This window comes from Lepisosteus oculatus, chromosome 10, assembly GCF_040954835.1.
Source record: "Lepisosteus oculatus isolate fLepOcu1 chromosome 10, fLepOcu1.hap2, whole genome shotgun sequence".
Taxonomy (NCBI): domain Eukaryota; kingdom Metazoa; phylum Chordata; class Actinopteri; order Semionotiformes; family Lepisosteidae; genus Lepisosteus; species Lepisosteus oculatus.
The window spans coordinates 25,697,103-25,720,376 of NC_090705.1; the positions used below are offsets into that span (position 1 = coordinate 25,697,103).

Below are 23,274 nucleotides of genomic sequence, written 5' to 3' on the forward strand. Positions count from 1 at the left end.
TTTGGTGGAGTAATGTGCCAATACTCCTACAGAATTAATTAATAGCAAGTTAAATTAGTTTTAATGATTTGTTTAATCTGCCTGTCATGTAGCATTGTACAATATTTCTGGGTAATTTGGCTGAATTTGAAGCAGACACTGACATGACTGTACAGATAATGTTTCTAAAGGACAAATAAATATTATTCTTCTATGGATTTTCTTAACATAATACAGTATAAGATCTTAGATGAGGTTTAAAATATGAAAATGAAAATGGTCTTTCTCCAGTTCATTTTGCATACAGTATGCAGTACGTACTATACAGAGCAAATAATATATATTTTTGTATCGTTTTTGCTGTTTTGAATTCCAACATAATAGCTAATAAATAAAAACTAGGAAACAATAAAAAAATCACTTAGGTACCTCTACTCTTTCCTCTTTTACTTGTTACCATAAAATATACACTTACCATTTTCATTCTTATTCTTGAAAATTTATATTTTGTGGATACTGTATCTTTTTCATGCTTAACATATGTGCCATATACTGTACTGTGAACTTTTATTTTTAAAAAAACAGACAGTCCTACTTGAATTCATGCTATAAGTTGTGATGACTGTTACTACTAATTCCGCATAGGAATAACAGGTTGAGTCACACCATGCTAAAATAAACAGTGTTACTGAAAATACAAAGATAGTGGTAAAATATCCTAGCATTTCCTAACATATATTCATTCCACATTTTTTTTTTAAATAATGTATAAACAAACAATTTTCTGCACATTTTAATAAAAAACTCAAACTTATTCATTGGTTCTGTAGCTCCTTGAGATTTAGCTAAATGCAAAGAGTGACCACAATATTAGTTGTTGTGAACGCATCAGTATTGGTTGTCTTTACACCACATCACTATTTCTTTTCATATCTTAAAGTAATTCAATGCTGTATGCTTACCTACAATCATGTGATTACAGACATCACAGAAAGTGGGCTTCTTGAAAATATGTTCCAGGAAGCTGTGGACAGTGGTGTCAGGTTGCTTCAGGCTCTTTGTTGGAGAGGAAATGTGACTGTCGGAAGTGGTAAGCTGCCCTGTGCTAGTGCTCACACCAGTCAGTAAGTCCACCTGCAGCTTCATGTCACTGTTAGTCCTCTGGAAAAAATTATCAGCACTCTTACTCCTGAGACTCTTGGCTTTGAAGGACAGTGATCTCTTCAGCTTCTGCAGCTGTGGAGAAATAAGAGTGACTTTTAGAATCCTGGCTGAAGCATTGGTCATATTTGAAAAATGCTAACTTTGGGTATGTGCTCAGTGTGTAACAGAAACAAGGTTAGCTTGGGTTCTGCCATAGTAATTGTGAAAGATAAATCCACTGAACTAAAAAGTGGCTATGACTGTATAAGAGGGTAGTGCCTAACTGTACTTTCTCAAAATACAGCATAAGAGGTATAAATAGGAATATGGATAAAACATGTGGAAAGGCCAGGACTAATGCATTATTGGGGCTTCTGACTGAAAGCTGCTCCTGTTTCAAAGTGATAAGTTTGCAGTGGTAAGGTTTATAAAAACCTTTCCTAGCAAGATCCCTATAGAATTTCTTTGGTTCACTTAACTGTAATTGCCATAGACATGTTCATGTACAGGCCAATGGTGGCAGTCCAACCACAATGAGAAATTAGAGTGAGAGGGCAGTGGAGGCTGCTGGCTATTTGCCGGAGATGTGGCTTGGAAAGGGTCATGGAGGTGTTTGAGTTGTGTTTATTGTGTGAATGAGGCGCGGCTGAGTAGGGAAGACACATGAGGGCAAATTGAATGGAGTCTGCGATGCTTACTGGGGGCTCTGAAAGAGAGAGTCCGTTGAAAAGCAATTTTACGGGCAGTGGAGGCTGACGGTTGTGGTATCTAGCAACAGACTATTAACCCTTTCAGATCCACAGTGGAGCCAGCTGTGTGGTACTGTACGTCTCCTTTGGTGGTCAGTGGGCCTAAAGTGAGACTGCAAATCAGACATTTTTCTAGCTTTAATGTGACCTTGCAACCAACAAAATTCAAGAGAAAAACTTCTGTAATAAATGTAATAGGTCCTTCCACAAAGTATTAGTTGGGGAGGGGGGGTGTGTGTGTGTGCACACGTACTGTATGCAACCAGAGTGTTGTAGGTTTTTTAATTAGAGTGAGAGGGCAGTGGAGGCTGCTGGCTATTTGCCGGAGATGTGGCTTGGAAAGGGTCATGGAGGTGTTTGATTGAGAATTTGTATTCTCTCGAATTGACTACTGCAATGCTCTACTCCCTGGGGTATCTAAATCTACTCTGAACAAACTGCAGTATGTCCAAAGTTCATCAGCCAGAATCCTGACCAGGTCTAGTGCAAGTGTTCACATTACTCCTATCCTGGAGTCCTTGCACTGGCTTCCGGTCAAATTCCGCGTAGACTTTAAAATCCTCATGCTCACCTATAAGGCTTTACATGGCTTGGCACCTCAATACCTGTCTGAACTTTTATCGCCCTACTCCCCACCTCGCAACCTCCGCTCTTCAAATTCTGCCCTCCTTACTGTCCCCCAAGCCCGTCTACATTGTATGGGCGACGGCCTTCTCCTGCTATGCCCCCAAGCTCTGGAACTCTTTGCCCAAGGATATCCGAGAGTAACCTTCTCAAAACTCCTTCAAATCCAGACTCAAAACCTTCTTCTTCAGAAAAGCCTTTACTTAACTGGTTCCATTCTTCACCCCTCTGCTCTTCTTAGTACCACCTTCCACGGTCTCCTCTATTGTTATTGTTATAATTGTAATTGTGTCTTATCTTGTGAAATCTTCCTATTTATTGTTGTAGTCTTCTTATTTATTGTTATTGTCATCCTGTAAAGCCACCTTTAAAGGCGCTATATAAAATAAAGTTTATTATTATTATTATTATTATTATTATTATTATTAATTTCAATTATTTTTTCTAAGAATTATCTATTTGTTTTTCTCTTGAATTTTGTTGGTTGCAAGGTCACATTAAAGATGGAAAAATGTCTGACATGATTTATCTTGATTTCTGGCTTTACATCACAAATACCTACAATTTCATTAAGGCTGTGTAGACTTTTTATATCTACCGTATCTGTGAGGCGAGTGAGCTTTTTTATTTGCGAGTCAAAAAAGTATTTTTTTCAGTAAAAGGTGTGGGAGTATGAGTAATTGTGAGTGATGAGTTACAGGATTAGATAATAAGTTTCTGTGCGTGTATCAATGAAGCCGAAAGGGCTGCCCCCCAGGATACGAAGAGTGGGCTCCTGGCTTCCTGTAGCTGAACGAAGTCTAAAGCATCTCGACTACAAGGACAGAGAAGGACCTTGGCAGGGGTGAATACATATCAGACTGTTGTGTGATAATTAAAAGAGTGTGTAGTGAAAGAAAAGAAACTGGATTGAAGTATGTTAATTGTGTCTGGGGGCTGTGTGGCTGGTCAGTGGTTAGCATTGCTGAGACTCTGGGTTCAATTCAGGACCTGGGGTACTCTCCCTGTGTTTGAGTGGGATTCCTCTGGGATCCCATTGCTTGCCAGGATATGCTCCAGCTTCCACACGGCCCTGATTTGGAAGCAGTGGTTAAAAAATGGATGGATGGATGGCTGTGTGGCTTGATGAGAGTTAGAAAAGAAAAATATGACAGGCCAATGATGAGCTCACCTAGTGGGGTGTGACCAGTCTGGTACACAAATCTCATTTTATTTATTTTGCAAAGAATTATTTTATGTTTTGAGTAATTACAACCCTTTTAGTTTATTGCTAATACTGATATAAAAAAGACAATGTGATATAAATATATGTTACTGGATGTTTTGACTATTGTCTGAAAGATACTTTAATAAATGTTTTCTTATACAATCATTAAAACCTATTATGCATGCATCTCAGAAATATTTTTTTTTTCAGTCACACATAACACAATAACTAATGGGCTAACAGAGTTCCGACAGGTTGTGCCATTGTTTGTCTGTAATTAAATTCAAATTTGTATCAGAATAAGCAGGCTTGCGTGCACTATAACCTTTAAGTTATTGCTATAACCAGTAGGTGGTCTTTGGTTCATTTCTTTGACAAAAACAATTCCCTACCTACAGTACTAATACAATTTCCAGAAGACAGAATTTAAGTACTTCTGTGGTAGGTCTTTATTTCAGGGATGTTGAGGCAAGACATGAGCACTTTCTCACTGTGAGTCCTCTCTGCTCTCATTACAATTTTTATGAGTCATTATATGTGCTGGTCAAGTTCCCAGGAAACTTCCTTTTCCAAGAATTAATTCACTCTACCCTCTGGGCAGCAGGTTTCAATGTTCCTGTTGAAGCACATTCTTAATTTTCCACTTTATTTCTCATTTCTTTAGAAATGCCTTTAGAACTAAACTGCAGCACCACTTTTAAAAATGACTAAGGTTGATAGACTGACTATAACCTAGAAATAATCAAATTCCAGTTGTCAGGAGTAAGTTTCTGAACAGAAAAAAATTGTTAATGTTTATGCTGGATGACAAGATCCATTATAGCAATGTTAATAAGAGTTAAAGAAATGTGTATTTTTGAAATGTTGTTATTTACATACAGTAATCTACCTTTTAAAAATGCCTTGAAATAAACCTTTTCTGGTCCAGATGGGCCAAATTTGTAAATAGGCATTCCCTCCCATGCCTGATCATCATAAACTGATCACCTAGTGATCAGTTTATGAGTAGTAAGGGCTCTTTACCCGTTCATCTAGTCCGAAATAAAGTTAAGTTGATGAGAGGATGCTTTTAGTTGTACAGTATATGCTAAAGCGAACAAGGACAGAGTTTAGAACCTACACAAGCAAGCAGATCATAAAAGTCCTTAATTAGAAGTGGGGATTTAGAGCTCAATTGGATTGAGAACCACAGACAAAGGACTGGGGTTGGGAACCGATTTTAGGGCTTATAAACCATTAAGATTCAATTATTTATAAAAATGTATTTCAACACTTTATATCCTTAGCCTTTCCACATACACTCTGAAAAGAAACCATGCAAAGGTGAATTTTGCAAATCAGTATGTTGGATTATGAAAAATTAATCCAAAATATTGATTTAATATTATTAATCCAGCTAATGCTGGATGCAAATGAGTCTGAAGAATGATATGAGGAAACCATGATGTCAATGAATAGTATTTTAATATATAACTTCTCATAACTAGGCATTTCAAGCATTGTTTTATAGTGACAAATATGATAAATTGAAATTGAATATACTCGGATCTGTATTTAAATCTTGCTGCAACTGTTTACAACTGCTTGTGATCCAAAAATCACAACTTCAACCAGCTTTATGAAGATTAGAATGAGAATCCAAGGCATAATACATGAAAATAAAAATGAAATAAAAGCTCAAAACTAAAAGGCTGTCTCTATGAATCAAATAACCCTCACATGGAAGGAAACAGAACTTTCCCAGGTACAGTATATTCACTAACATTGCAGTATTATTCCCACATATGAGGAGATACTATGCTTTAAGGCCAAAACAATCAAACTTTGCAATACTGTTGTTATCACAGAGACAATAGGAACTTTCTGTTAGAATTACACATTTTAGCTTTGCTTTCCATCTGAACCAACCACCAAAAAGACTGATGTCTGATTGAGGAGTTTGCACTACTATGTATGAAAGAAAATATGTCATGCCTGATGAAGGATTAGCAATGCACAGTAGTTATTACATGGCTGTTTAATCACGAACAGTTTTTTTAAAGCCGTGCTTAAAAAATATGTTTGCCTTTGAACAGCAGAAAGAAATATTATATTTTGCAGTTGTATACTCATACAGTGGGTATAGAAAGTCACCACCCCCTTTCACAATTTTTACCATTTGTTGTATAACACTTTGAAAATAAAAACAAATTAATCTAGGCTTGTTCATCTTTTATTTACACACAGTAACCCACATTTACCAAGTGAAGATAACATTCTAAAACATTCTGGAAATTAATTAAAATTACAAAAGTAAAATACCTTATTTGGATAAGTGAACATCCCCCTTACAACTGCATTTGTAAACTTGCTCAGGTATAACCAATCACCTGTTTCTAGAGGATTCCACTGCTTGGAAGTGCATTTCAAAGCAAAGAATCCACTATGGGCAAAAAGGTGCTTTCAAAAGAACTTTGAGTTAAAGTTGTGGAAAGGCACAAGTCAGGAGATGGGTAAAGATTTCAAGGCTTTAAATATTGTCAGCCCTCTGCAGCCAGAGGGCGCTCCTACTCTGTCCTGTCCCTAGTTTCCTGTGCTTTGCTGTCCTTCCAGTGTCTCTCTGGGGCTATATATTTCTGGCCACTCATTCACCTTTGCTCAGCATTGACCTTTGGATGTCCTGAGACCCACCTAACATCCAGGATGCTCCACGTCCGCTGCCTGAGGGCATTGGTTTCTATACTACTCCTGAACTGCTACGCATATGGGTCTTTTTCTGTTCTCCTGCCTCTCCACGGTTCGTCCCTTCTGACATCCGTGACAAGTATCCCATGGAGCACAGTCATGACCATCATTAAGAAGTAGAAGGCATACGGCACCACCCAGACCTTGCCTACATCAGGCAAACTGTATGACTGAGCCAGAAGACTGATCAGAGAGGCTACCAAGAGGCCGATGGCAACTTTGAACTAGCTACAGTAGGTCTGGCAAGAAAATGCCACATTTCTTTAAAAAAGCCACATCAAAAAGCACCTTAAAGATTCTGTGGCCAAGTGGCAAAAGGTGCTGTGGTCAGATGAGACCAAAATCAAACTTTCTGGCCGGAATGCAAAACAGTATGTCTGGCAAAAACCCAATACATCTTACGATCCAAAAAACACCATTCCTACAGTAAAGAACGGTTGTGGCAGCATCCTGTTATGGGGGTGTTTCCCTTCAGCTGGGACTGGGGCACTTGTCAGGATAGAAAGGAAGATGGATGGTGCAAAATACAGGCAAATTCATGAAGAAACCCTGCAGCCCTCAGCCAGGAAGTTGAAAATGGGAAGATGGTTCATCTTTCAACATGACAATGGCCCAAAGCACACTGCCAAAGCAAATGTACAGTGGCTGAAGGACAGGAAGGTCTTTGAGTGGCCTAGTCGGAGCCCTGACCTAAATCCCATCGAAAATCATTGGAATGACTTGAAGAGGGCAGTCTATCAACGGTCACCACGCAATTTGATTGAGCTTGAACAATTCTGTAAGGAAGAATGGGCAAATATTCCTCCCTCTAGTTGTGTAAAGTTGGTATGTATCCAAACAGACTCCAGGCTGTAATTCAAGCAAAAGTTGCTTATACCAAGTATTAACTCAGGTGGGTGTTCTCTTATCCAATCCAGTTATTCTACTTTTTTATTTTGAAATTTTTTTAGAAGTTTTGCTTTCTTTTTGCACTTGGATGCTATAATAATAATAATAAAAAACGTTTATTTGATAAAGCACCTTTAAGGGTGGCTTCTCAAAGCATTTTACAGAATGACAACAACAATAAATAAAAAGAATACACAAGATAAAATACAAATGCAATACACAGAGGAGACCGTGGATGGTGGTACTAAGAAAGGCAGAGGGTTGAAGAATGGAACCAGTTAAGTAAAGGCTTTTCTAAATAAAAAAAGGTTTTGAGTCTGCACTTGAAGGAGTTTAGAGAAGGTGACTCTCTGATATCCTAGGGGAGAGAGTTCCAGAGTCTGGGGGCATAACATGGGAAGGTCCTGTCACCCACAGAATGTAGACGGGCTTGGGGGACAGTTACTGTAGGAGACCAGAATTAGAATAGCAAATGTTGTAAGGTTGTAAGTAGGGCAATAATAGTTCAGATGGGTACTGAGGTGCCAAGACACACAGAGCCTTATACAGTAGGTGAGCAAAAGGATTTTAAAGTCCACATGGAATTTGACAGGAAGGCAGTGCAAGGACTCCAGGATAGGAGTAATGTGATTACTTGCACTAGACCTGGACAGGATTCTGGCTGCTGAATTTCAGACATTCTGCAGTTTGTTCAATGTAGATTAAGATACCCCAGCGAGTAGAGCATTACAGTAATCAATTCGGGGGAACACAAATGTGTTGATCAGCTTTTCAACCACAGTTAATGATAACATGGGGTGTAGTCTAGCGATATTTCAGAGGTGAAAAAAAGATGTTTTGACAATATGCTGCACATGTGGGTCGAATGTTAATCCAGAATCAAATATCACCCCAAGGTTTTTCAATTTAGACTGAAGCTCAAGTACAGAACCATCTATAGACAGGGTTGCAGGAATGCCTTTACAAAGTTGATGGGGGGTGCCAATTAGCATGACTTCAGTCTTGTCACAGTTAAGATGACGGAAAATTTTGAGTCAGAGATGCAATTAGATAGAATAGAGACAGCCACATATCATCAGCATAGAAATGATAGCTGAGGCCATGTGTTCTTAAAAGCTGACCAAGTGGAAACATGTAAATGATGAAGAGCAAGAGGCCCAGTATTGAGCCCTTAGAACACCAGACTTAACAAGACCAATTTCAGACCTATACCCATTAAGAGAGACAAAGTGACAGCGATCAGCGATCAAAAACAGCACTGAGATCAAAAAGGATGAGTATAGAAAGAGAACCAGAATCAGAAGCTATTAGAAGATTGTTAGTGACTTTGACCAGGGCAGCTTCTGTGCTGTGAAGTTGACAAAAGCCAGATTGGAGGGGTTCAAAAAGGTTATTTGCCATGAGGTGGTTATGTAACTGAACGTGTGACAACACGTTCTAGAATTATTTAAAGAAAGGGTAAGCTAGAGATGGGGAGAAAATTGTTTAGATTGTCCACTTTTTTGGCTTTTTTGGCTTTTTTGGCATGGAAGTAATGGCAGCAGTTTTGAGGACCATTGGTACAACGCCAGTGCTCAAGGATTCATTTATAATATTGAGGACAATAGGACAGAGAGAAGAGAAACAGGACTGAAATAAAGAGGTGGGAATGGGATCTTTCATGTGTGTAACTAGTTTATTGCGTGATGCTGAGTCAAGAAGAGAGAAGTTGGAGAGAAGAGAACCAGAAAAGTTGGATAAGGAGGGAGGAGGAACTGTATGGAAATGATATGCGTAGTGTAGAGAATGTGATGCCGGATGTTGTCGATCTTCAATTCAATTCAACTTTATTTGACAATAACTTAAACAGATGCATAGTATAATGAAAAGTGTTTTTCATTAGTCTCTCAAGTGCAGTATATATACTGTAGAACAGCAGACAATAGACAGAAAATACAGTAACAATAACGGTGTAAACAACAGTATGGTACCAATGCGACAGTATGCATATTTGTTAAATATCTGCAAAAGTACACAAACAGAGCAAAACAATCCAAAATAATACAAGTTCAAGTTTATTTGTCATTCCAGCCATATACAAGTATATAGAGCGAGATATCATTCTCCAGGTCTACGGTGCGAATACAGACAAGGCACTGATAAGACAATGCTATAGACAATGTAGACATAGACATTTCTGACAGGGTACGGGGTACATAAAGTGCAATGTGCATAGTGCAATTTACTTTACAGGACTGTGCATCACATCAGACAGTGTGGATGACATTAGGCAAAAAGAACTAAGTTTCTAGATTTGAAGTAGGTGCAGTAGGTACAATGAGCTTGTTGAGGAGCCTTACAGCCCTTGGGAAAAAGCTGTTACGGAGTCTGGTGGAGCTGGCCCATATTCTGGGATATCTTTTACCAGGTGGTAGGAGGGCAAAGAGGTGGCAGGAGGGGTGGGAGGGACGTCCACAATACTGGAGGCTTTGTGTGTGCAGCGTGTGTGGTAGATGTCCTGAATGGATGGAAGGGAGGCTCCAGTGATGTGGATAGTATTGGGGGGAAGGGGGTGATGGGGGAAGGTTTGCCCTTCTCAGTTGCCACAGGAAGTAGAGACGTTGTTGTGCTTTTTTAGCTAAGGAGGTGGTGTTGATGGTCCAAGTGAGGCCATCTGTGATATGCACACCAAAAAAACTTAGTACTTCTAGCTGTCTCCACAGGGGAGCTGTTGATGTGCAGTGGGGAGTGATCAGCGTGGGCCTTCCTGAAGTCAATTATCATCTCTTTTGTCTTATCTACTGTACATTCAGAGACAGATTGTTGTTTAAGCACCAATCCGCTAATTGCTAATACGCCTGGTTGTTTTAAAAGCCGGAAGCCTTGACCTGCGAAGTTTGCAGGATCTTGGAGTTAATGAAATCTTTGAATGTGTTGCAAAGTTGTGTTGACGCACTCTTCTCCAGAACCAGGATTGAAAACTACTGGTATAATGAATCATTAATCAATTGTGCATGAAATCATGATTAATATACTAATACATTCTAAAATAAAAAGATCTATAGCTTCATATTATTTTAACTTTAGTCTGATTTTCATCTGTGTTGCTTGTTACATGGCCTTCAGAGACATCTCTGCTACTGCTGGTCTAAATCCAGGAACAGGACAATAATACACAGCATTTGGGAGAAACATGGGTTACAAACATTCTACAGAATTGGACTGTAATGAACTGGACAGATGACTTCAAGCCAAGAGACCAGCTGTGTAAGTCTTCAGGAGAAAAAAAAATGGAATGAAATAGCCAAGTGGTTTTGTAAAAGCGGTGGAACAAAGCCAAAAACTTGAATCTGCTTACTGTAAATAAGGTTATGGTACTTTGAAAAATATAAATAATCATTTTATAATACAGTAACATTCTTCAAGGAATTGATGCCATTGTTATTCTACCTCTGCCAGGGAGTGAACATGTTTTAACACTTAAATGAAACATAAGATCAGATTTAACAGACGTAACAGGAGGTATCTCTTTAAACGGAGCGTTGTGGGAGTATGGAACAAACCAAACAGTCATATTTTGGAAGCTGATACCCTGCTTTCTTTCAAGAAGCAGCAAGATGATCCTCAGATCAATTCTCTGCCAAGAATGGCTTTCCTAGTTGTGACATTTCTTTTTATTATTTTTTTTCATCTTAGCTACATATGTTGTAAATATATACATCATATACAGACTTTTATGTCAAGAGAATTGCTATGAACTCAAGCACTGCATGCACATTTTTCAGCTGTGATTGAGCAAATTAAACAGCATTTCTAGGTTACACTGTTACCTGACCTAAGGCATCTCTTACCTAAATTTAATCCAGGATAAGAAAAATTAGATGCGAGAACTATTTGTTTTTAAATAAGTTTTTCAAAGTTATATATTTTTATCTATTTTCAAATTAAAACATATAAAGTAAATAAATGGGTGTGCTTTGTAATATTTCTGTTGGTCAAATTATGAATGCTTTGCTATGTTTTGGACACAAAACACATGTACTATTATAATCTATAGAACATAATGACACACCAGAATAAAGTCTATTTTTAAAACTGTGCATGTACAGTTTTCACCAGATGTGATGTTCATACAAAAAGTCTGATTCACACAAATATAAAATCACTTGCCACTTGTGATATTGCCCATTTATTATTGAGCCAATTTTACAAACTGAATTCATTGCACGGACAGATGCCATTTGGCAGAAATTTATTGGTACTTATTTAACAGCATTAATTGTACACAAATTCACTGACATTTTGGAATGCGAAATAACCATTATTAAAAGAAGATTCACATATTTTCATATCTAAACATATGAAAATATAGGTATTTGTAATGGTACATTTCAGGTACTTATGAGCTCTTTAAAGATTTACTACACACTTGTCTTGAGAAAAGATGCCTTAAGCCATATTGTACAACAGACCCTTTTCAACACTACATGCACACCTCCTGGGTAGTACATTGTGTGGGTGTCTTCATTGTCAATTTACTGTGAAGGAAAGGTTTTAAATAAACTAGCTGGCAGGTCTTACGAGAAACACCATATTTGAACTATTGGTTCTGTGAAAGATCACTGAATTAGCCTTCCTTAAATTCAACATTACCCGCAGAACACTGTTATGTTTCAATAATTTATTTTACATTTTTAAAGCTAAATAATACATTTTACTTAGGAAATATTTGAGGTTAGAGAAAAAAGTATAAGGGAAAAGTAAATGAGTATGCAAAAGTTTATTGTGAATATAGTACCTGCATTTTATGTAATATATATTTGAGACGTTTATGAAACAATATATAGAAATAGCACAATGATGGCTGCTTCACAATTCTTGGGTCCTGGGACCTAATCTTAACTGGGATGCTATCTGTGTGGAGTTTGCATGCTCTTTTGAGGTTCATGTGGGGTTTTCCCTTGGTGATCCAGTTCCCCCCCCCTCCATCTTCAAAACACATGCTTGTTAGGTCAATTAGTGTCTCTTAAATGTTCTGTACATTATTGCTTTGCCTTAGTATTGGAATTCTTATATTTTCATGTGATAGACTCATGATGAGTGAAATTATTTCACTGTTGTCTTTTGTCAGACTGTGACCTTGTATTACCACTGAAAGTAGAAGAGAAGTATCAATAGATAATTATAGGCTGCATTCAGTGTTTTTAAAACCGATGAGCCTTTACTACTGAGAATAAAGATGGTCATGCAGTTAGAGCTGCTAAAATAGATGACAAATACTGTGTAGGTTTCTTTTTTATACTAAGGTTTCCATTCACTCTTCTTTTCTTTGAGGAAATGCAGCAGTTGTCCTGAGAGCATACTCAATGTCATATTGTAGAAAAAAGCTATTGTTATATTTGTTTTTACAATTCTATACTGCTACTGCAAGATAACCGGATTTGTAAATTTAAGCACATAACAAAAATATTCCACAAGGAAATCTACCAAATTTAGCTTTTAACTAGTTCAGTCTGATTCTAGTAAGTGTGATACAGAGATGGAATGTATTAGAGGTTGTCTGGCATAATTTGCCTAATGGCAGTCTAACTGCAAGCATGAGGCTGACAAAATCCTCTCTCATTTTCGCAAGGGGTGGCGAGAGTGATGTGCAAAGGGGTGTTCAGGAAGTGATATATATACTACTGTGAGAGAGTAAAAGTGGGTAAGTTTAGAATCAAACCTTTCTCTTAATTTCTGTTAAAAATGCCATTTATGATGAGCAAATATTATGATTCCAATACAGTAGCTAATTTGTAGCCTATAAATTGAATACACAGCAATATACAGTACTCTACACGACTCAATTGCAAAGTATTCTGAGTTTAAGGTCAACCTAAACAGATACTCCTTTCTATGCAACACATACTGCAGCAACACATAACAGCTTATATTTAAAGCCTGGATCAATGAATTACATTTTAGCATGTTACCCAAATATTTATATTATGTTCTCATAATCAGGTCATGATTTTAGCTTGAAGCAAGAAACACCTTGATGCATTCAAGGAAATGGCTCAGAAATATGAAAGTTATTTGCTTTCTTCCCACCGTGATAATCACAGTAATATGTGTGGGAACAAAAGCTAAATTGGAGAACATGTGGAGCTAATGAGACATTCTGTTTTCTTCAACTTCAGACATAAATCCAATTTAGACACTCTGGGATACAATGAATCAAGTTTTATTACCAACAACCTTGACATTTATTTTAAATGATACAGGACTTTAGAAAAGTTTCTTAAGGTAGGCTAACTTAATTCATCAGTTCGCAAAGAAAAAGAAAAGGAGATTAATGTTCAGTGACACACCTCTAAACCCCTATGTAACATCATCCAAGACCCAGTATGTGAAAACACTGGTCACTGAGGGTTTTATTCTTGTTTGGACAGTTCAGCTTGGGTACTTGAAGGAGTGAAGATGGTTCAAGTCCATGATCTTAACCACATACAGTACACTACAAACGCAGGAAATAGAAAAACAGAAAATATTACAAAGACCTTGGTTTTGTTTGACTTTGAATTTTGTTATTGTATCTTTAAGTAAATACATCAAGCTTACATGTTTTTGAAGACCCTGACTGTTTTTCCTTCAGAAATTCTTAGAGACACTAACTCATCATTTAATGAGTCATTTGCGTGGTCTTTGTGATTCCAAAACAACACTAAGCAGAGAATCATACTCTGCAGACAATTTTCTATGCATGGGTAAGTGAAATTCTCCTCACAGGTTTGAGGGACAAAACTGACCTTGTATAAGCTGTACCAGTGATATAGCTGGAATTTGAAAGATAAGAATATTATACAATACTGTAATTGGCTAAAGATTTCCTACTTTTTCAAATACTACTTCAGGACAAAGTTACTTCAATAAATAAACAAGCAATAAATGAGTACTAGCAAAGGCCAGTGAAAACGCCTTTGTTAAAAGGGAGACCAGTCATTTTGATATCCTGAAAACCAATCCTTCATCACAAGAGAAAAAGAATAAAAAGAACCTTGAAAACATGCCTTTTATTCATTGAACGCACTGTACAGGAATGCCTGACTGTGTCTGGGCAACAGTAAGAATATCAAGCAACCAATTCCTCATGGCCCTTTGAAAAGCACAATGTAAAAATAGTATACAGTATCAAATTACAAAATTAAATTATAGTATGCAAGTTATGTGGTCATCTCATTATGTGTCATCTGAGCAAGTGGGCACCTTTCGATTTTACTCATATATCCATTTTCTGCAACTGATTTATTCATAGAGGGTGCCTTTGAGCTGGAGTGTAATCCAGCAGGCAAAGAATGCAAGATGCAATTATATCCTGGATGGAATAACAGTACATTGCAGGGTGCACACACATTTAGGGCAATTCAGGGATGCCAATTAACTCAGGTAACATGTCTTTGGACTGTGGGAGGAAAAGGATGCACCAGGTGAGAACACAAAGGAACACAGGAGAATATGCAAACTCCACACATAAGGCTCCACAACCAGAAATCAAATGCAGGACAAAAGAGCTGAGACAGAAACATTAACCCCTTGTTTAGTCACAAATCCTGAGTTTCTAAATTATTTGACTGAATCTGACTTATTTAATCTTAGTACTTTTACTAGCAACTTAAACAATTGTACTAGAAGAGTCCAGCTTTACAAATTAGTAGTTCATTAGTTCAGCCTATTATACTTTAATGTCAGCTGCACTGTGTAGTACAAAACAGTAAATGCTTAAATACTAGGTGAAGTAGTTCACACCTGGAACTTTCCATCTCATGATTGTTTTACATACTGGTTAGCTCATGGACTCACTAGATCAAAAGATCATCACATCTCTAGTGAATGCTGGTGAAAGAATATCACAAAACTTATTTAAATAGTTCTTAGTGTAATCTAATCCTCAATAACTTTACCTAGTGCAATGCTCTTTTTGCAATATACTGTAGTTCACACTCAAGGCTATAGGTGACCCAGAAAATTGTCACTGAACTAGAAACTTACTGTACATGAACTGCCAACAGGGAGACCTTTGGTAAAGTTTTTTTTGGTGGGCTGATTTGAAATAATTTGAAATACAAAGGTGAACCCTAATATTTTAACATTAAATTATAACATACTAGACTCATTAAAAGCATAAGGATATCCCATTTGGATAAATATTACATAAGAACTTGAAATGTAATATAGTAAAGAAAAATATATAGTACTGTTAGCTTCATTAACTATTACAACACCTATCTACTGTAGCTAATGTTAGCTAGCAGTCATTTCTTTCTTAAAAGTTGTTGTTAAAGCTAGTCTGACAGTTTGATAATGACAGATATAAAATTAATTCTATTTCATATGCTGTAGCACACTGTAAATACTTTTTTCAATTTGTTTCAAACTATAGGATCATAGTGTATAAGACATGTGACCAATAACTAATTTAAAAGTAGTGTAATAACCAGCCTTACATCTAAAATGCTTTTGTGTTTAGACTTTGACTTCCTGTCTGGCTTCTAATTATTCACACGGAAACATAAGAATGACTCAATATGAATAAAAAATAACATGCCAAGGTGGAAAACAATGTCATTATCTCAAATGCACTTACTGTAACCATTTAACAGACAATTCAAAGATATGAATGCCATCTTGAGAAATTTTCATTTCATCTGAATTTTAATTCAGATTGCGTGTTGATGGGTGTTGCATAATTAGTTGTTTACGAATTTAGTTGCTACTCAGAATGTCTATATACAGTATGATGCTTAACATTTAGACCAGATTCCGCTAGAATTATGTGTGTATTATTATTTAGTTAATATTAATCTGTAATTTAAACAGTCGTCTGTTCCACAAAACTGTGTTGTAGAATAATTACTTGATTTTATAAGTCTGGAACTACAGAGATTCGCTAAGAGTATAAAATGAAGAATACCCCTTGATCAGGTCGAAAATGAAACATGTTCTGGTAGAAACAAAACTCCTCCGAAGAAGAGACTTCATTTATTACCTTTGATTCTTGCTGGCTGACAGTAGACGCTGGTGATTGAGGCAGATCATGCTCTTGTTCGTTTTCCTTTTCTTTTTCTATGTTGTCTTCCTCTAGCATGTTAGCTGGTGGAATCATCTATAGGGTTTTTATAGTTGAAAATAAAACCAGCGGCAGATGCTCCTGTTACGTTCCTCACCTTCTTCGTGGAGTCTCTGTATTTTATTAAAATTTTACATACTGGTTCTGAAAGCTGTCCTGGCCCCTGGAACCGTCTGTGAGTCCCAGAACCATCAAAGCATCATCTCATTAAAGTACACCAAAAGGAGGGTAGCCCGTCTTTTGTCAAACTATCAATAGTAAAGGGTTATGGATTGGGAAGTCAAATCGATTATATTTCCGATTCAATAACTTTATATCAATCAACTTTCTTCATACAAAGGCCGACGGGTAGGAAAAAAATAAAGTACAAAAAAAAATAAAGCAAACGGGGATTAACACTCAAATTAACAAACCTCAGGAAAAAAAATGTAACTCAGATCGCAGACTTGAGACTTGTTCAGTTTTTCATATCCCTTCACCAGAAAACTGCTGTTTGTCAGAGCTTTGTCCCTATTGGCATATACCTCCCACTGATGTATACAAGTAAACGGTATACTGTATCCTTTCACTCAGATGAGCTGGATTAGAATGATCTGGTTAAAATGCGTGAGACTTTTGTTTATGTCTCTGGTATGTCTGACTGACGGTTTCGGAGGGAGGAGTCGTGCTGGATCAGTGCCATCCTTGTTCATCCTACAGTGATATCAACCCCTATTTCATATAAAAGGTCATAAAATAAACGTTAAAATAACTACAGCAACGCGTATTTCTTTAATCGTAGTTCGATTAAGTAAAATATTTTGAAAAATGATAACTTCGAATCTGCGCATATTATGCGGGGCACCATCAGACTTCATTTATCATATTTGTCATCATGTGCATCTAGGAATGTGAGAAAACATTTATTAAATGGAAAATAAGTTAAAGACACAAATAAGGATACACAACATAAATATTTTAGCATTATTTTTGATGAATGCTCTGATGAACTCAAAATCAAACAGAGAATAGTGAGCAATCATTATCTTTTAGTTAAATCATTTTAAAAAAATCAGTTTTGATGAATTGCTAAGAACAAAGCACATGGAAGGAAAGTAAACAGTGAATATGGCATTTTGAGGCTGGAGTATCACAAATGGTGAAAACATGACCAAACATAATTAACTTCGGCTTACTTCCGAAGCTGTTTGAAATTCCATATTTTTATCAACTTTATTTTTGTACTCAGTGGTCATATCAGCACAAAACTGTATATTGTCTTTCATGTACTTGTAAAGTGTGTTCTTCCTCATTTGTGAAAAACACACTACACAGTAATTGTAGTCTTTTATTGTAATGAAAACTCTTTTCGTAAAAGGATTCAATAAAGTTAAACATTTGAACCAAATAAGACCTATAAGAAGAAGAAGAAGAACAACAACAAGAACAAGAACAAGAACAAGAAAGTGTAATGTATTATTATTACACCCCAACCATTTCAGCTTTGCAAGGGAGCAGTAGCCTTTTCTCGGCAAGCAAAAAGTGCAAGATGTGTCACACTCAGAATAGGACGCCAGTCCATCATAGGGCAAACACAGATACAGACACGTACACACTCACACCAGGGCCAAGTTTCCTGTAAGCTAATTAACCTAAGAGTACAGGTATATCTTTGGACTGTGGGATGAAACCAAAGCACCTAGAGGAAAGCCATGGGAAAATGGAAAGAACATTTTCCATTAGGACATGATGGCGAAACAGTGGTTAGAATTGCTGCTGTTGCAGCGCTTAGACCCTGTGTTCAATTCCAAACCTGGGTTGCTCTCTGTTTGGAGTTTGTATGTTCTTCCGCAGTCTAACATCACACAGGGAGGTTAATTGGCTTCTAGGAAAATTGGCCCTGGTTTGAGTTTGTGCATGTCTATGTTTGTGTCTGTGTGTACCCGTATGATGGACTGGTGTCCCATCCAGGGTATACCCTGCCTTGCCCATGCTGCTTACTGGGGTCTCCTGCTCTCCTGTGACCCTGAATTGGAAGAAACGGTTAGAAAATGGTTGGATGCTTTACATTATTCTAAATTGAAATTGCAGGGGGGATAAACAATATCCTAGATGTATTGGTGTTGCACCTGGGGGCACAGAGGCAGATGGGAGTAGTGATGATTCATAGAGGAGGAAGTGTTCCACACACTGCTCAATGCTGTTAGCCTTCTTTAGAATACTATTTTTGCAGAGAGGATTTAGCTTGGTCTGATTCACCCCAATGATTTTGTTACTTGTGTTCACTAATCTAGAGATAAATTGTTTTAAATCAATGGCAGATTGTGCTCTACAACTGGCTATCATGACACCCATGCAGGCTGACGTCTATCCTCTAAAGGAGAATTCTTCTGGAATATCACTGCCTTTCAGAATGGGTTAGATTGCCTTGGGAATACTGCAGAAAAACAGAAACAGCATTGAAGGCCATACCTTTCATCTCAGCACACAGCAACACTCTGCTCCGATGTCCTTCAATTTCAATGCAAACTGGGTAACAGTTAAGATACTGGACCTCAGCAGATAAAACAATATAAAAGCCTACCAATGGATTTCTTTTAGAATTATAAAATATTGGCCTTGAGTCACTAGGATAATGGTCTCTGTTCAGTGATAGATAAGACATTCTCGTACCGCTCAAATGTAGTTAATCTTCTTCACAATACAAGTCTGCCTCAAGGTAAATATGATTTACTTTATTGCATGTCTTCATAAATCTTTCTTAGAATTCTGAGAGAGTGAAAATAGCTGAAACATGATTTTCTTTTTATGTTTGTAATCTGTAATCATGTACTGTATAAATTGGAGATGCTGGAAACTTTTAAAAGCAGATAAATCAGAGGTTATTTACCTACACACACAGAGGGGACTCTGTCCTAATGTTTCTAGTAATGTAATTATGTCTCTAATGATTTTCTTCTTTATTAGCGACCAGTGTCTCCTATAAATGTGTAAATAATAACATAATAGGAACAGTTTTAGAATTGTTTAAAAATGTGGTGTTTTATTTATTGAAAAATATATTTGTTGAATTTAAGGATTTACAGATCCAGCCATTCAAAATGCACAGTACAACCCCATACCACGTACAATTACCCACAGTTCACTGCGGTGTACCGTGGTACGTGATTTGGCTGGCCAAAATGACTGACAGGGGCACTCTTGGTGCATTGGTTGTTAGTGAAAGGATGTAATCATTTAATCTCTTTTCTGTGCATGTTTTAATACACTTAGTATTGAATATTTATATGGAATTTGACAGCTAAAGGGAAATTTTAGTAGCTGAGCACAAAAAGAAGACAAGCATAACACATCTGAAGGTCATAAACGATATTACTTTAGGAACATAAACATATTATGTAAAATGTATATAGCTGGTATTGGTAGTTTAAATAAAAAATACACACCAGTATTCCACTTTCTTCCTAAACATTTTAAACATCAAAGTCTTTCATTTGGTTACATACTGTAGTTTTTTTGGAAAAGTTTTTACGTGCTCCTTCAGACTATATTAAGTTTATATACTTTGTAAAAAGTTATAATGTTTTAACCATATCTTCAATCTGCTACTGTACTGCCACTACAGTATTGCTTGTGGTAAATAAATTTGTCCTGCATCAAAGTTAAATTTGTTCAGAGGACCCTACATTACAAATTCCTAGCATTTCATTTTGACCTGAAGACCCTCACACCTGAAGAAGGCTTCACAGATGAAACATTGTGTTTTCTCTTCTCTTTTCTGCATGGAATAAACCTATTACTTGTTCCTTAACAATGACAACATTGCATGCTACTGAAAATTCCTTCCCATCCCCCTGAATTGTTCTGTTCTATTCTATTCTACTGTCATGACCGCCAGCCAGCAGAGATCAACCCACAAAAGAGCCAACCAGTGCCAGCAGCGGGTTCATAATAACAAGTGCCGCCGCACGTGATAATCCATCAGCACACGCTCTACCATGCGGCAGGCAGCGCTATTTAAACCATCTAAACTCGCTTCCCGTTGCTCGGTACTACAGATGCAGCCATTCAAAATGCGCGGGCGATACCGCATTATTTTCCGGTACGTTGTACGCAGTCTACCGCGAGTTTCCGGTAAATACCGCAAGTTACCGGTAAATACTGCTAGTTACTGTAAATTCTCCTATAATACCTCTCATGTTTGAGCTGTCGCCATCAAAGTCTTTAACGAAGATATTACTAATAGTATTAATAATGAATGACTTTGGACAAGCTGTAAGTGTAAACTCAAAGTATTGCCCTGGTCCACATTCTTTTTTTCATTGACCCTCTTTGTAAAAGTAACACCACAGCATTTCGCAATCACGCATTTGTTTCCAATCATGCAAAGTACCGTAATTTTTGAGAATCGATTCACCATGCCTTTCACATGCTCATAAAAGCATGTGAAATAAATAAAAGAGATTGATTTAGGAACCTAAACATATTACCATATGCAAACTGTACTGTATACAGTATGTATATGTATATTTAATGTCTTAACTGTGCCCGTTTAAGTATTGAATATTTATATGGAATTTTACCACTGAAGGGAAATCTTAGTGCCTGAGCATAAAAAGAATAGGAGCATACTGCAACGCGTGTGAAGGCCATAAACAATATTAATTTTGGAATTTAAACATACAGTATATGGCTGGTCTCGGTACTTTAAAGAAAACATACACACCAGTATTCCATTTCTCCCTAAACATTTTAAGCATCGAAGTCTTTAACAAACGTGATACCGGAGTCAACAAACATACTTTTAGAATTTGATTAAAAGGGAATATAATATGGAATCGCGTATCTCAAGAAATTAATAACGATATGATTATATTCGTGTACTGCGACAGGGCTATGTAGGGCTGTTTTGCCTCTTTCTTCATGCAACTTCCCTTGTAGCCCACTGGTCTACATGCCCGATTACTAACTCACGGGTTGTGTGTTCAAATGCAGCTGGTGCTGGACTTTTCTTTTAACAAACATTTCTTCGAAAAAATAGAATAGCAATATTATGGACAATCAATTGACTTTTATATTTCAAAATATCACAACATGATCGATTCTAAGTCATTTTTGATAACAATGAATAGTCACCTTCTTCCCTTCTGACAACGGTCCCTGCTTCTGCTTCCTGCTTCTATTGTGTGTGTGTAATAGAGTAAATTTTTATAGAGAAATGGAGGCTGGACAGTATGCGTTACAATATAAACATTTATATTGATTTAAATCGTGTTTTGATTTAAATCGCAAACGCGTGTTTAATTATATGTGTTTTTTTCATCATAATCAGACTAATGCAACATAAATTGATACAGTATCTTTGTCTTCTAAGTATCTTAATAAACTTTCAGCATAGCTTTCTACCCGTTTAGATTTATTTTTCTTGGGATTTTGGGATCAAACGTGGAAGGATTAGATTGTAATCGTTTTTATTTTTCAAATACGTTTAAGAAAAGTGTAATCTATACCTGCCCAGACTGTACGCCTTCCTAGACCCCACCCTGCGCACCCCAGCTGGGCGCTCTTCGGCCTCTGCCAGGGACGAATGTATATTTTGATATTTACACCCGGTGCGGCACCGAGGGAACGTCTGGATTTATTACTTAGTTTTTAAAATTAGTCAAGCAATATGAAGCAACTCCTTTTACTTTTAAATCCCTTAAGTACATTGAGCACAGCTTTCTCACCACTTAAGATTACTTTTTGATACCATCCTTACACAAAGCAGAAACTTTCCGATGACATACAGTACAAGTGGAAAGATTACAGATTTTAATCGTCATTCAATTTGTTACGTTATACGTTTTAGGAACATTTAATCTAAATAAACACCACAAAACTATTCTCGATTGTATTTCTGAATGTTATGTTACACCTACAGTAGTTCACTGCTTTAAATACATCGAATTAAGAAAGTTAGGTGTAGAACTTTAGATCTTTTTTTCTGAACCAGGGAAAATCTGATCATGTTTCTCTATAACAATAATAAAAAACTTTATTTTTCATATCACCTTTAAAAGTGGCATCTCAAAGCAATACAGTAGATGGAAAAACAGTTAAAAGGGACCAAAGTAAATACCAGACAAACGCAAACGCGTTTTTAATAAAATGCTTTTATTCATTCAGCAGAGAGTGAGAGGGACATCCAGCAAAGAGAGACACACTGGTTTCCATTGACAAAAGTAATTGTTTTTTTTCAATTCCTCTTGTCTCACACGAATGTTTTGTTTGTGGACAGACTGTTAGACTAGAGGAAAAGAGCGCCTCCTTCTACGAAGCATTTCGTTGATCCGATCACAAATTATTTTCCAGTCCCACGAAGTAAGGGTTGAGAATCTCCGATTCACCATGCTACTAATGGTTTCCCGGAGATTGCAAGGCAAGGCACTTTTGCCTCTGGACCCATCGAAATTGACAGACGTGGTCCGCCCCCAGTAAAGTCACAAGATTTCGAAACACGAGGGCAGCGTAGCGGTCGGCTCTTGCTTTCCCGTCTATTCCGATGCACTGCAAGTACAACCCCCCCTCCATCTCCTGAGTGATGGTTAACAGTTGGATATCTGGGAGAATTATTCGTCCCACTGGCGTCTGTGAATTCCGCTCTGTAAACGGTGCTTCCTGGGGGGAGATAGACGGTGGGGACAGCATCAACAAATTCCTGCGCATTGGTGAGCGGAGAGGCCGGGATGGAGTGTCCTGAGGCGGTGTGTGCTCTGCGGGGGGCAGAGCTTCCGCCAGGCATTGCAACCTGCGCAGCGGGGAGAGGCACTTTTCAGGAGACAGCTGCTCAACTGTTTGACTGCTGGAACATACTGTCTCCTTCCTCTGCATTTTCAGGAGTGTCTCTAGCCTCC

General features: G+C 37.3%; 1 protein-coding gene across 3 annotated transcripts in view; it reads right to left on the reverse strand.

Moving 5' to 3' along the window:
• stac (SH3 and cysteine rich domain) overlaps positions 1-17,033 on the reverse strand; it is a 90,888-nt gene extending 73,855 nt beyond the window's left edge. For all 3 annotated transcript variants that reach the window (XR_011190717.1, XM_015357177.2, XM_015357178.2), the window contains exons 1-2: positions 16,319-17,033; positions 942-1,215 (exon numbers count right to left, since the gene is read on the reverse strand). Coding sequence is in view for 2 of the 3 variants with exons in the window: in XM_015357177.2 (XP_015212663.1) it covers positions 942-1,215; positions 16,319-16,435 (391 nt within the window). In the remaining variant the exon portion in view is untranslated. The remainder of the gene's footprint in view (positions 1-941; positions 1,216-16,318) is intronic.
• Between the last annotated feature and the right edge of the window lie 6,241 nt (positions 17,034-23,274).